This window comes from Doryrhamphus excisus, linkage group LG9, assembly GCF_037039965.1.
Source record: "Doryrhamphus excisus strain RoL-2023G ecotype Guam linkage group LG9, RoL_Dexc_Guam_v1.1, whole genome shotgun sequence".
In the NCBI taxonomy this organism is placed as follows: domain Eukaryota; kingdom Metazoa; phylum Chordata; class Actinopteri; order Syngnathiformes; family Syngnathidae; genus Doryrhamphus; species Doryrhamphus excisus.
Window position 1 is genome coordinate 4,593,498 of NC_136365.1, and position 13,527 is coordinate 4,607,024.

Sequence of the window (13,527 nt, forward strand, 5' to 3'; positions counted from 1 at the left end):
CTGGGTACCTTCAAAAGTACTGCTATTGTACCCTTGACAAAAACATACTGTCCCCTGTAGTGGTACAGTCCAATAAAGAGCCCAACAGACTATATCACTGCAGATTTTACCTTAAGGGACAATAATGGATTCCTACTGCAACACTATATCTGACGGTGCAACTCAGGCCTCACTCCTAGGCCCATTACCATTATCATTTTAACCAGGCTTCCTCGACACTGTGCCTCAATTTCCCCACCGAGGAACGAAAGTGAAACCTCATATTATAAATACAACATAAGGTGGCTAGAAATATTTCAGTATTGAACAAAGCAAAACTTGTTCTCAATCAGAAATCACTCCACACTCTTTATTGCTCTCTGGTTCTACCTTATCTTACTTATTGTGTGGAAATATGGGCTAATAACTATAAAAGCAATCTTCACTTGCTAAATGTACTGCAAAAAAAGGTCAGTCAGAATAATTCATAATGCCAAAATTGACACACAATTGATACACAACAGAAAAAAACAGGACATAATAATAAAAGTTGTGTTTTAAACAATAAAACCATTCAAATATTAATCATTAATTATGAAGAAACACTATAAGAATGAAAAGAAATTCACAGTTCACACGTGACTTTATGATCGGCCATCGTTTCACCTGCATTACGCCCTCACTCTAGAAGGCAAAGCAGTTCCCATCAAATGCGTATAAGATCTCAATAATTTAGTTACTTTTCACTGTGTTCCTCTCAATGATATGCATTAACTCAAATGACTGAATTATTGATGTTTCGATTAAGAGCCCGGTATCGATATTACAGGATCGATCCGCACAGCACTACTCTACTGGTATCAGTCAATGTTACTTTCACTTTCACTATCTTGACGATAGAAACGAACCTAACACAATAAGCATTTTCCAAATCTAAAAACAGTTTTATTTCAAAAACTGCAGCCTTATCTCAACCATGTGATCTCCTTCTTCGTTCTGACAAACACACTGAGGGACACGTCTCTTAAGCTTCTTAAAGACATTCGTGCTTAGATGTCGGCGCACCACCTCAAGCTTAAATTTGACAAATGGAACTACATCATCCCCTTAGCGTCACAGTGGTGGAATAATCCTCATGCTTTTGTCAGACTTTGTAGTTGGTCACACATATAGATGGGCGGCTAGATAGATAGAACTCATATTGGTGCTTGTTTGTATATTAGGCGCCCCTTATGAGTGTTAAGTTGCTGTGTGATGAGTTTAGTGTTCTTTGTAAGATGACCCTGTGAGTCAGACTGTTATATTGAGTACTGACCTCCTGCAATTTAAATGGGTCGACAAGCTCGTTTTTTCATAGCTCATGCTATAGTCCTGTGCAGCTTGTACAAATCAGTTTTTTCCTCAAAATTTAGCATGTGTGGCTTATACACCCGAAATGACAGTAGTTACTGTAAATAAATACTGTAATATTTTACGTTCAAATACCTGCTCTTGTCTGCAGCTCATCTTCTTGCAGCAGCAGCCTCTCTTTGGCCACAGCAAGCTCCTCCTCTGCCCGTTTAGCCACGCCCTCAGCCTCGGACACTCGCTTCCGATTGAGTTCCAGCTCTTCCTCCAGGTTCTGCGTGGGGAGGGATGGTGGCATGTGGGCACAGAAGAGAAAAACACAAGATGACAGTAAGTTTGACACGGATAATGAGGATGGAGCAAAAAAAAAAAACAAGCACAAGAGCAAGCTAGTGAACATTTCTAGCTTTCTAGCCAAGCTGCAAGGCTTTAATGGCGCTGCCATGAGGAATTATGTCAGATGTATGCCTACTGGCTTTTGGGGAGGGTGTTTTAAAAGCTCGACTTTGGTGGTGGTGGTGGTGGTGGTAGTGCAGCGTTTCTGTGTTGTGCAAACGTCTCATTTAGGGCTAGCTGACAGTGGAAACAGCACTCGGCGAGCGCAGCCTGTGGTTAGACAAGCAAGATCTCCTTTCTCTGTCAGCCATAGACATCAAGCGATGGTCATTAGCTGAGAACATCAGAGACAGGAGGCTGCAATGTAAACATCATTAGACAGCAGCTGTGCAAGTCGAGATTCAGAAGCAGTTAGAATTTTATATCTACATGTATATATGTTCTTTAAGGGCCATCCATAATTTTCAAAATTTTCACGAGCGTACAAACCGTACGAGGGGGGGGAGGGGGTTAAGACATCAACGTACGCTTTTTTGAAAACCAGAAAATGTCGCTGTCTGTATGTTCGAACCGCGGGACGCAGTCAAATTTTAGCGCGAATAGACTGGTCCCCTGTCGTCGTATGCTAACATGAGAGCGTACCAGTCCACGCGATACTCCACGTGGCTCTGCGTGCTTTGCATTCCAACACAACAATCAGACAATGGCCGACCCCGGTGATTTCGATTACCTATTTTCGTTCATCAAAAAGAGAATTACTGCCATTAATCGCTCACCGAGCAATGCATACGAACAATACATCAATGTTTACTGCTTTGTGCGTTCGGAAAGAAAGCGGAAGGACGCTGTAGCGGCTGGCCAGGCGGCTTGGAAAGGTTCCAAATCGAAGGAATCGAGCAGGGCGGATTTGTTCCGAAGTGCATCAGGACTTTTCTACATGTATCATTTGATAGAAAGAACAATACAAAAAGACCAAATTTGTAATACATTTGTATTTTCTTGAAAGAAAAATACAAAAAAGAGGCATTTGATGTTCAATACAATGTTGATGGGCAGTGACTGATTGACCAGAGTCCCAAAATACAGCCAGAGAACACTATTGGACATGTTGGAATTTCCTGGCTGTATTGGGTCAGTTGGTCATGGACCTATCAACATTTTTCATTTGGGATTGTACTCTTTTTAGGGGGGGGGGGGGGTGCTCAAAAGAGTACTCTTTGTACTCTTGTGAAAATAATGGGAAAATAATGAAAAATTATGGATGGCCCCTTAAGAAGGAAAGAAAGACTTGCTGAAACGTGTAAAAATGTATGATGAAACGGTACCTGGATGCGCTCCTGCAGTTTGACGGTGTTCCTTGTGCTCTCCGCCAACCTCTCCAGGTGGCTCTCCACCTCTGCCTCGGCCCTCTTTACTCTTTCTCTTAAAGCGCTGTGCATTCCTTTCTTCTCCTCTTCCTCCCTCTCTTCCCACTTGCGCTGCTCCTCCCGCCATTCAGCCTCCATCTTCTTCCTCAAGGTCTCCTTCTCCTCTTGTATCTTTTGCTCCCATTGTTCCTTTTCCTCTTCCGCTGCTCTGCTGCTCTCCTCCTCCCTTTGATGCCTTTCCTCCTTCAGCATGTTGACTTCCTCCAAGAGTCCCTTTACTCTTTGGGACACCTCATTTTTCGTTCTTTTTGCCTCATCCTCGTCCTCTTCTTTTTCTTCCTTGGCATCTCTCTGCAGGACCTCACATTTATTACTCAACTCTTGGATCCTCTCCTCGGCTTCTTCCAGTTCTTTGCTCAGTCGCTTGTTCTCCTCCTGAGCGGTGCTGATGTGGGACCTGGCCTCCTGGAGGTCCTCCTCTGCAGCCTGGAGCCTGTCTTCAAAATCTCTTCTCAGTTCGGCTTCAGTTTCCCGCTCTCTCTCTTCTGAATGCATGCGGAAGCACTCAAAGTCGGCTTGTACCTGGAGGCGGAGACAGGGATAAGGTCAGTGATGTGCGGTGAGGTTCATGGCTGCTGAGGTACTGACTTGGGGTTTTCTTTAATTTATATAGATTGCTCATTAGGAAGCATAAGAAGAAAAAGAAGAGGATAATTTGCTTCCGTTAAAAAAAAAATTCAAATACTTCTTAGCCCCATCCATCTGTTTTCGATACTGCTTATCCTCACGAGGGTCACGGGCATGCTGGATCCTATCCTAGCTGTCTTCGGGCAAAAGGTACGGTTAACCCTGGACTGGATCACAAACCAATCACAGGGTACATTTCTTTGCACCAATATTTTGTTCATTCATTCAGTCATTCATTTTTACCGCTTATGATCACAAGGTTTGCAGGCATGCTGGAGCCTATCACAGTTGCGAGAGGCGGGGTACACTCTGGACTGGTCGCCAGCCAATCACAGGGTACACTTCTTAGCCCTAATATTTTCTAATTATTTGAATTACCCTGGTGCGGCACGGCGGTTGAGTGGTTAGCGCGCAGACCTCACAGCTAGGAGACCACGGTTCAATTCCACCCTCGGCCATCTCTGTGTGAAGTTTTTAATGTTCTCCCCGTGCATGTGTGGGTTTTCTCCGGGTACTCCGGTTTCCTCCCACATTCCAAAAACATGCTAGGTTAATTGGTGACTCCAAATTGTCCATAGGTATGAATGTGAGTGTGAATGGTTGTTTGTCTATATGTGCCCTGTGATTGGCTAGCGACCAGTCCAGGGTGTACCCCGCCTCTCGCCCGATGACAGCTGGGATAGGCTCCAGCACCCCCGTGACCCTTGTGAGGAAAAAGTGGTAGAAAATGAATGAATGAATGAATTAACCTGAAGCTCATTAGCCTTGTTTTGCATACATTTTCTGGTTAGCGTACAATATAGCACACGTCTTGTCATGTTATTAATACACTACTTAAAGCCAACTGTGTGGCTGTGAACAAGACCCCTAGGTACTTAACTGATCTACTTCGGGCAAGGTCCAATTCCAAATTAGACTCGGAGATGGCACAAATACAACGGTAGTTTCCATAGTCAAGTGATGGGAACTGTGCATATACATTTCGGTACACCTGCACGATCTAATGAGGTTTGAACTTGTTTTTTTCTAGCTGTCATTTTTGGACAAATGCATGGGCTTTTCTTCATGATTTTCACGTGTAAAAAATGTTCTTAATCCATTTCATTGCAGCTAATGCAGTTATATATGATTCATGTGTATGTTTTATTGAGGCACATTATGCAAACCACACATGAAGAATGGGCTAAGTGCTTCATCCACTGCACTGGGTTGATTACAGTGGCACACATTAGATGCGGATTTTATTTGCAGCTCATATTAAATTTACAGCAAAAACAGCACGGCCTTGGAAGAGGTTGACTCATTATGATGGGTTGGGTGTGTATTCATCACACACACACACACACATGTTCAAGGACTTAGATACCCATACTCATACCTGTGCTCCAACCCTCTGCTGCTCATCCAGAGACTCCTGCAGCTGAAGGAGTCGTGTCCTCAGCGCCGACCCCTCCCCCTCGTGACATGTCTCCATCAGGATGCGGTGTAGCTCCTCGTCGTGGGCGTGGTTCAAGGCCTGCAGGGCCGCCTCCTGTTCCTCATTCTTCATATTGAGGGAATAAATCACCTGCAGAGTATCGGTAAGACATACACACACACACATTGAGCCACCTCTAGCCTTGTTGACTGGGAAATAAAAACATGAATTTGGCACCCCATGCCCTTTTTGTTTTACTTATGTTTGTTCACAGTTTGGGGTATAGGTCTGTGCTCTAACAACATACGTATCTTATGGTGGCCTAATACTTTTAGTATGCTATCCTTAATTTTCTGGCTTTTGTAGTTTGAAATGGTGACATTCGATCATATAGACAGTCAAGTCTTAGGACACACCTTAAACATTATTAAACCTCACCTCTGTGCATTTATTGACAGCATTAACATTTGTGAACGAGGGTGAGGTGAAATGAATGAATGAATTAATCTGTGCAGCATCAGAGAAAGTCATATATGGTGATTTCAAGGACCGCTGAATAGTCTTCCTTATGCACTGTACTGCCCGCTGTAGTTGTTCACATGAGGCATTCACGCACGTGACATAAATCTCACTGTTAGGCGCTAATGTAGTCAAGACATTTTGTATTTTTATTCACGTGCCCCCACGTCAATTTATGGTAATGGTTTAATTTTATTTGAACATGCATCAGGTTACAATTGAATGCATCACATAAACAATTCACAGTTCCACATGTCCAAAAGGAGTAGGAAGAAGCAAAGCTTATTAAATCCTATACCCCTCCATCTGGTACTTTTACAATCAGTAACTGTTACATTTGTTCACTTCCTGCCTTCATGATATTATTTTCATTCATTCATTCATTTTCTACCGCTTTTCCTCACAAGGATCGTGGGGGTGCTGGAGCCTATCCCAGCTGTCTTTGGGCGAGAGGCGAGGTACACCCTGGACTGGTGGCCAGCCAATCACAGGGCATTATGTATTTTCAATTAATTAATTTTTTTTCCCCTGTAACACATACTGAAGTACGGCGGTCTAGTGGTTAGCGTGCAGATCTCACAGCTAGGAGACCAGAGTTCAATTCCACCCTCGGCCATCTCTGTGTGGAGTTTGCATGTTCTCCCTGTGCAAGTGTGGGTTTTCTCCACTCCAAATTGTCCATAGGTATGAATATGAGTGTGAATGGTTGTTTGTTTATATGTGCCCTGTGATTGGCTGGCGACCAGTCCAGGGTGTACCCCGCCTCTCGCCCGAAGACAGCTGGGATGGGCTCCAGCACCCCCGTGATCCTTGTGAGGAAAAGTGGTTGAAAATGAATGAATGTTGTTTGATGTTGTCAAATTTGTGTACATGCTTCTGCAGTTTATATGAATGATTGACAACTTGTTGCCAATATTAAAACTATTATTGTATTAAGGTACCTGAGCTTACAGGTACAACTCGATCCAAGGTACCTGGGTTGGCAGGTGTGTCCACGGGGTGATATATATAAAATGGAGCAGTCCTCTTACCCATCGTCATGTGTGTGTGTGAACTGTCTCTGTCCATCTTGTGCTTCCCCATATAGACCGTGACTAACCCATGAAATATGACCTGTTTCATATTCACTTTACAGTGTCATCGTCTGATGACCCTGACGTCTCACTTACACACACACACACACATGCTGTCAGAGGTGGGTGTGTGCAGGGGGGGCTCATATTTTACCCAGACGCCTTTCTGTCTGCAAGCACACACAGCTGGCACACAATGTTACAGTACATTCCCTAATGTGTGTCAATATGCACACACACACACACCTATCAATCTCCATCGATACACAGTGCATTGCTTTTAGGCTGTGATGTTACTGACAGATATGGCATGTGGCAAAGCTCCCTTCTCACGTTCCTGTTGGCTGGACACTTATATCCAATCATATCACACAGCGCAAGGACTCGTGGCTCGTGTACTGTGATTTGGACTGAGAGGCATGAAAGGGGTCTGTATTGAGGGCAGGCTCAGAGAGGACAGATAGAGAGAGAGAGAGAGAGAGGGCGGAGTTCGTGCTGTGCTGTTTTCGAAAGTGAAACCAATGAGTGGAAGAAAAGGCTCCAGACAGGACAATTTTGGCGTTGTTTGTGAAAGGCTATGGAGTTGGCTTTGTTGCTTGTATGGGTTGTCACTCACTGGGTACTCCGACGAGCTCCCAACCCCAAAAATGTATATATTAATTCATTCACTACCGCTTTTTCCTCACGAGGGTTGCGGGGGTGCTGGAGCCTATCCCAGCTGTCTCCGGGCGAGAGGCGGGGTACACCCTGGACTGGTCGCCAGCCAATCACAGGGCACATATAGACAAACAACCATTCACACTCACATTCATACCTATGGACAATTTGGAGTCGCCAATTAACCTAGCATGTTTTTGGAATGTGGGAGTACCCGGAGAAAACCCACGCATGCAAATGAGAACATGCAAACTCCGCCCAAATTTATGTATGTATATATATCTGTATATATATATATATATATATATATATGTATATATATATATATATATATACAGGCCAAGCGACACACGACTTCAGCAGTGGTTGAGGTAAAGACTAGAGTGTGGGAAGTGTTCAGTGAGGTCATGGAGCACAATTCTCCATGGTTCTGCAAACCATCTGACTTCCTCAGAAGGGGGAAGCAGCACCCGGTCGACACTGTTTACAGTGGGGACCGGGGGACAGAAGCCTGCTGACCTCGACTGAGGATATATAGTCAGACGGTGGAAGGGATTACTTTGAGGATCTTCTCAATCACTGACATACATCGTTTGTCACAGATTCTGTTCAGAATTTTGATGGACAGAAATTCTAGGCACAGCCATGAATTGAAGAAGTCCAGTTTGAGAACCTTAGAATCTTGATTCGCAAACGATGTGATCCTGATAGCCTCGTCAGGCTGTGACCTCTAGTGTTTACTGGGGTGATTTACAGCTGAGTGGGAAGCTTTTGGGATGAGACTCATCACCCCCAAAATCCGAAGCCATGGTGTACACCCAGTGGATTGGGAGTAAGGTCTTACCCCAGGTGGAGGAGTTCAAGTATCTCGGGGTCTTGCTCATGAGTGAGGGGAGGTTGGAGCATGACAGGCAGATTGGATCAGCTTCTGTACCTGAGAAAGTGCTATGGTCCCACCCTCACCTGTGGTCATGAGCTTTGGGTCGAGATCAAAGGAACGAGATTGCGGATACAAGCGGCTAAAATGAGTTTCCTCTATTGGGTGGCTAGACTCACCCTAAGAGATAAGCTCTCACAGCTTGGTCATCCGGGGGAGGCTCAGAGTCGAGCCGCTGCTTGTTCACATTCAGAAGAACCGGTTGAGGTGGATCGGTAGTGTGTAGGCAAGATTTTGTAGAAATGAGAAGTTCAACAAATATTTGAATGGCAAAGAGGTTTGCATGGTCCGAGAGTGACAGGGCCTCTTTAGCAAGTACTTGTACAGTATATTGATCCGGCTGTGGATAATGTTATTCATGGAGCCTCACAGGGCACCAGAGATTGTGCTTCCTCACATAAACTCCATAGTCAGCAAATCATTAAATTAATATTCTGTGTGTAGTGTAAAGCAGCCCCGCTATTTGAAAAAAAAATAGGAGAGAGGTTAGACAAAAAGACTCTTGCATCAGCTCACCCCCTCCCACATGCACACATAAACACCCACACACACACACACACCTCCACTCACATGAAAGAGTGCAGCTTAATTACTAAGCAGGTCACACAGTGACAGCGTAAGCCGAATAAATACAGAACATCACAAAGACAAAATTAGATCTACCAATCAGAATGTTATGCTCTGAACACACACCCAAATGTGCATTATTAATCTCGATTAATCATCCAGAGTCACTACTTGTACAAGAAACTGCTCCTGTGTACAACAGCTGACACTCAACTTTCACTTTCTTCCCATTGGCTTGTTCCCCCACATAAACACTCTCGGTTTATCTTTAGCGGCACCCATTCAACCAGGGCAGCACCAGAGCAGGCTGAGGATGAAGAGTGGGGTGGGTGGGTGGGGGATGGGACGCATGCAAGGCACGGGTAAGTGTGAATCTGTAACTGGTGGTGCGCAAGTGCATTATTAAAGATAAAAGGTTACTACTTGTAGTACTGCTGACCCCATTTCCTGTTCCCCTTAACCCCATAAACACATATAGAGTAGTAGTAGATCCCCACCTGTTTGTGGATCGGCATTTGCACCCCTGCATATTGCCTCATTTCTTTACCCTCTGCTTTAAAATGTAAATAATGAGTTTTCTTTAGGCTAACTTCAATAAAATGCAGTTTGATTGTGTGATTAAAAAAAATGCTGCGAATCCAGCAGAGGACACTGTCTCACTGGTCAATTCACTCAACATTTTCCAGCAGGAAGACCGCGATATAAGTGCACATTTTGTCAGTACTTAGAGGTGTAATGGTACACATAACCCATGGTATTGTCTGTATCTCTGCATATGGACTACAGGCTTTTTTTCTTCCTAAATTCAGCATTTATTATTATTGTTCATTCATTCATTCATTTTCTAACGCTTATCCTCACAAGGGTCGTGGGGGTGCTGGAACCTATCCCAGCTGTCTTTGGGTGAGAGGCGGGGTACACCCTGGATTGGTCACCAGCCAATTACAGGGCACATATACACAAACATTCATACCTGTGGACAATTTAGATATTCGCCAATTAACCTAGCATGTTTTTGGAATGTGGGAGGAAGCCGGAGTACCCAGAAAAAAAAAACCCGGATGCACGCAGAGAACATGCAAACTCCGCACAGAAATAGCAGAAGTTGGAATTGAACTTGGGTTTCCTCGCTGTGATGCCTGCACATTAAACACTTGTCCGCCGTGCAGCCTTTTTATTATTATTATTATTATTACAGAAATATTTTTAAATGAAGCATGAGAAAGAAATTCCCGAGTCACCTTTGCACATCGGCAACACAAACGGGTGGGGCCGTGCAGCAGTTGCCTCTGTCCTATAATGAGTGTGAATGGTTGTTTGTCTATATGTGTCCTGTGATTGGCTGGCGACCAGTCCAGGGTTTTACCCGCCTCTTGCACAAAGACAGCTGGGATAGGCTCCAGCATTGCTTCGACCATGTGAGGATAAGCAGTATAGAAAACAGATGGATGGATGTCGCAAGGAGGGCTTTTTGCCACACGGTGCAAAATGTATTGAAGAACCATATTTGGGTCGGATTGGGCCGTGCAGGTCGGATAACTAATAAGTACATGTATATTGTGTGTTTAAGAACAGTGAGAGACATATTATAGGATTCACAAAATCAAAAATTAGCATTTTGACGGGCCATCATTTGCAATTTGTCACCATTTGCCGTGGGGTCTTGGAACGTAATCCCCATGATCAACGGGTATCTACTGTGTGTCCAATCTTTGCATAAAGATCATAAATTACCATATGAGTGCTATGTTCCCAACTACACAAAGCAAGGTCCATAAAGACATGCTTAATGAGTTAGCTGTGGATGAACTTGAGAACCCTGACCTCAACCCCAATAAACACCTTCCTGCATGAACTAGAGCCAACATCAATTAACCCTGACCTCACAGATGCTCTTCCGGAGGAGAGTGTGTAATGTCCTTATGTACTAATAATTGAGTCCACATAGCGTATATATACTCTCATCATAAAAGAACAGAGACAAAAGGATGGTGCAGATATGACACGACAGTCAAAAGCTCTTAACGAGCACAGACACAAGAGCTGAGTCCTCTGTGTCATCATTTGTGCATATGCAAGGACATCTTCTGCTGCATATGCCGCCGCTGCTGAGCACATGCTCCTGGACACACACACACACATACACACACACACACACTCAACAAGCAGTAGGTCATGCCCTGCTTCTCTAAGCACTATTGTGAAGAGCACACACAAGTCCCTGTGCACGCACTGACAACGACTGCCGCTATTGCATGCAAGAAGACCTTCATGAACACGATGCACGCTGCACAGAGCAAAATAGACAGTAATAGACTCCACTGAAGTACATGTTTCGTGTCAGTTCATTAGGTATGGATCAGCTGCAGAAGCCCGTGGACAAACCCAAATCGTGAAGGACATCTTGACCGGCTCGTAGATTCCTACTCTTTTCATATGACATGTTTTCTACAGTACAGTAGGTCCTTACATTCAGCTTGGAGGAGCAGTTTTACTTGAAGACATTTTGGCGAGGTAAACATTTTAAGATCTGACAGAGGCTTTAATTAACATTATATACATAAAAAGAATAATACTGATTAGAGAGGCGTCACGGCGGTCTAGTGGTTAGCGCACAGACCTCACAGCTAGGAGGACCAGGGTTCAATTCCACCCTCGGCCAGTTTGCATGTTCTCCCCGTGCATGCGTGGGTTTTCCTCCCACATTCCAAAAACATGCTAGGCTAATTGGCGACTCCAAATTGTCCATAGGTATGAATGTGAGTGTGAATGGTTGTTTGTATATATGTGCCCTGTGATTGGCTGGCGACCAGTCCAGGGTGTACCCCGCCCTCTCGCCCGAAGACAGCTGAGATAGGCTCCAGCAACCCCCACGACCCTCGTGAGGAAAAAGTGGTAGATGAATGAATGATTAGAGAAGTCCAACCCTGGTTCCTCTGAACTATTTTGCAGAACAGCCCTGATCTAAAGAGATCCCATAGAAGATCTGCATCGACGATGTCACTTTCACATAGAAAAGTCATAATGTATTATGCTAACTTCAACCACAATAATAAACATATCATATTGTCTCTGATCAATGACAAATTATCATTAATGTCTTTGGAACCGCAGAATATTTAATACAGCTCTTTCATTCATTCATTCATTTTCTACCGCTTTTCCTCACGAGGGTCGCGGAGGTGCTGGAGCCTATCCCAGCTGTCTTCGGGCGAGAGGCGGGGTACACCCTGGACTGGTCGCCAGCCAATCACAGGGCACATATAGACAAACAACCATTCACACTCACATTCATACCTATGGACAATTTGGAGTCGCCAATTAACCTAGCATGTTTTTGGAATGTGGGAGGAAAACCCACGCAAGCACGGGGAGAACATGCAAACTGGCCGAGGGTGGAATTGAACCCTGGTCCTCCTAGTTGTGAGCTTAATACAGCTCTTGTACTTGATAATACAAATGTACCTAATGAAGTGTGAAGTGTAAAATACACAACAAATGTCATTTAATGGTACTTTAATTGCATCAGAATCAATGAATGTCACATTACTACATAAGCTCTGGTTGATTGCCAAGCTGTTTGTCATTTATGGTGTCATTTACACTGCATTTCATTTCTGTGCACGATACTAGATTGTAGGCAGGGTGTTGACAGCCCCACCAGGCGTTTCTGCCTTCAGCTTTCATCCAGTCACGTCTCATACCTACCTTAGTGAGCTGAGCAATCTTCTTGCACATTTTGTTGTGCATCTGGAAGTCGTGCTGCTCCTGCTCGACGTTCTGGAACTCTGCCGCATTCCCATTGACGGCTGAGCCCTGCCCCGGGGTCTGTACAGCCTTCCCGGCGCCCGAAGCCATTTTGACACGCGTCTCCTCTCCAGGGAACAACTTCCAAGCTCGGGTGGATAATCACAAATGATCCCGCCGCCTGTCACACGCAGAACCCCGCCTAAAAATCGTGTCAACTTTTCACTCGTGCATCTCATTCCTCCGTCGGTAGGCCCCCTCCCATGAACGGCTGCTGGAGGGATTGGCTGGAAAGCATTCGAGGAGTAGATCGGCGGGGCTCCGCTCCTTGAGCGTTCCGGTTGCGGCCCCCTACTCCAGCTGCCCTCCGGCCGGTGATCGCGGAGGTTATACGCTGGAAGTCCATCGGGGACGCGCTCGCTGACGCTGCGAGCGAGCCTTTGCCTGGGTGCCAGAAGGTATTTGTTACACTAGGCGAGGGAGGATGGTGGCATGGACGCCAACCACCTGTCTCCAAGCAGGGGCGGAGAGGGGCGTGTGTAACCCGCCGAACATTACCGGAGACTGAGCCAAGCGAGGCTGCACTGCTGCAGTGCAGCCCCGCCCCTACCGGTGCTGCTGTATCACTCTCCATCACCGGAGAAAGAGGAGGAGGAGGAGTGGGGGGATCTTGTCTTTCTCCATCAGCGAATACAGCATTTTTCTTCAATGCTTTGATTTACTAATAATTTATCAGCATTGATTTCAATCTAATTATTCACATAATTATTCATAGATTTGATACTTCCCAAACACTTGCAGGTCTAACACAAATATACCATAGTGTAAACAACAAAAGAAAATAACTAAAAGATGAATAATTATGAATATTTTGTTGGAAAAGAAGAAAATAAA

General features: G+C 44.8%; 1 protein-coding gene across 2 annotated transcripts in view; it reads right to left on the reverse strand.

The window, feature by feature from the left end:
• fam184b (family with sequence similarity 184 member B) overlaps nt 1–13,202 on the reverse strand; it is a 28,409-nt gene extending 15,207 nt beyond the window's left edge. For both annotated transcript variants that reach the window (XM_058082665.2, XM_058082659.2), the window contains exons 1-4: nt 12,595–13,202; nt 5,095–5,283; nt 2,988–3,611; nt 1,465–1,600 (exon numbers count right to left, since the gene is read on the reverse strand). In XM_058082665.2, the coding sequence (XP_057938648.2) occupies nt 1,465–1,600; nt 2,988–3,611; nt 5,095–5,283; nt 12,595–12,744 (1,099 nt within the window). In that variant the 5' untranslated portion in view covers nt 12,745–13,202. The remainder of the gene's footprint in view (nt 1–1,464; nt 1,601–2,987; nt 3,612–5,094; nt 5,284–12,594) is intronic.
• Between the last annotated feature and the right edge of the window lie 325 nt (nt 13,203–13,527).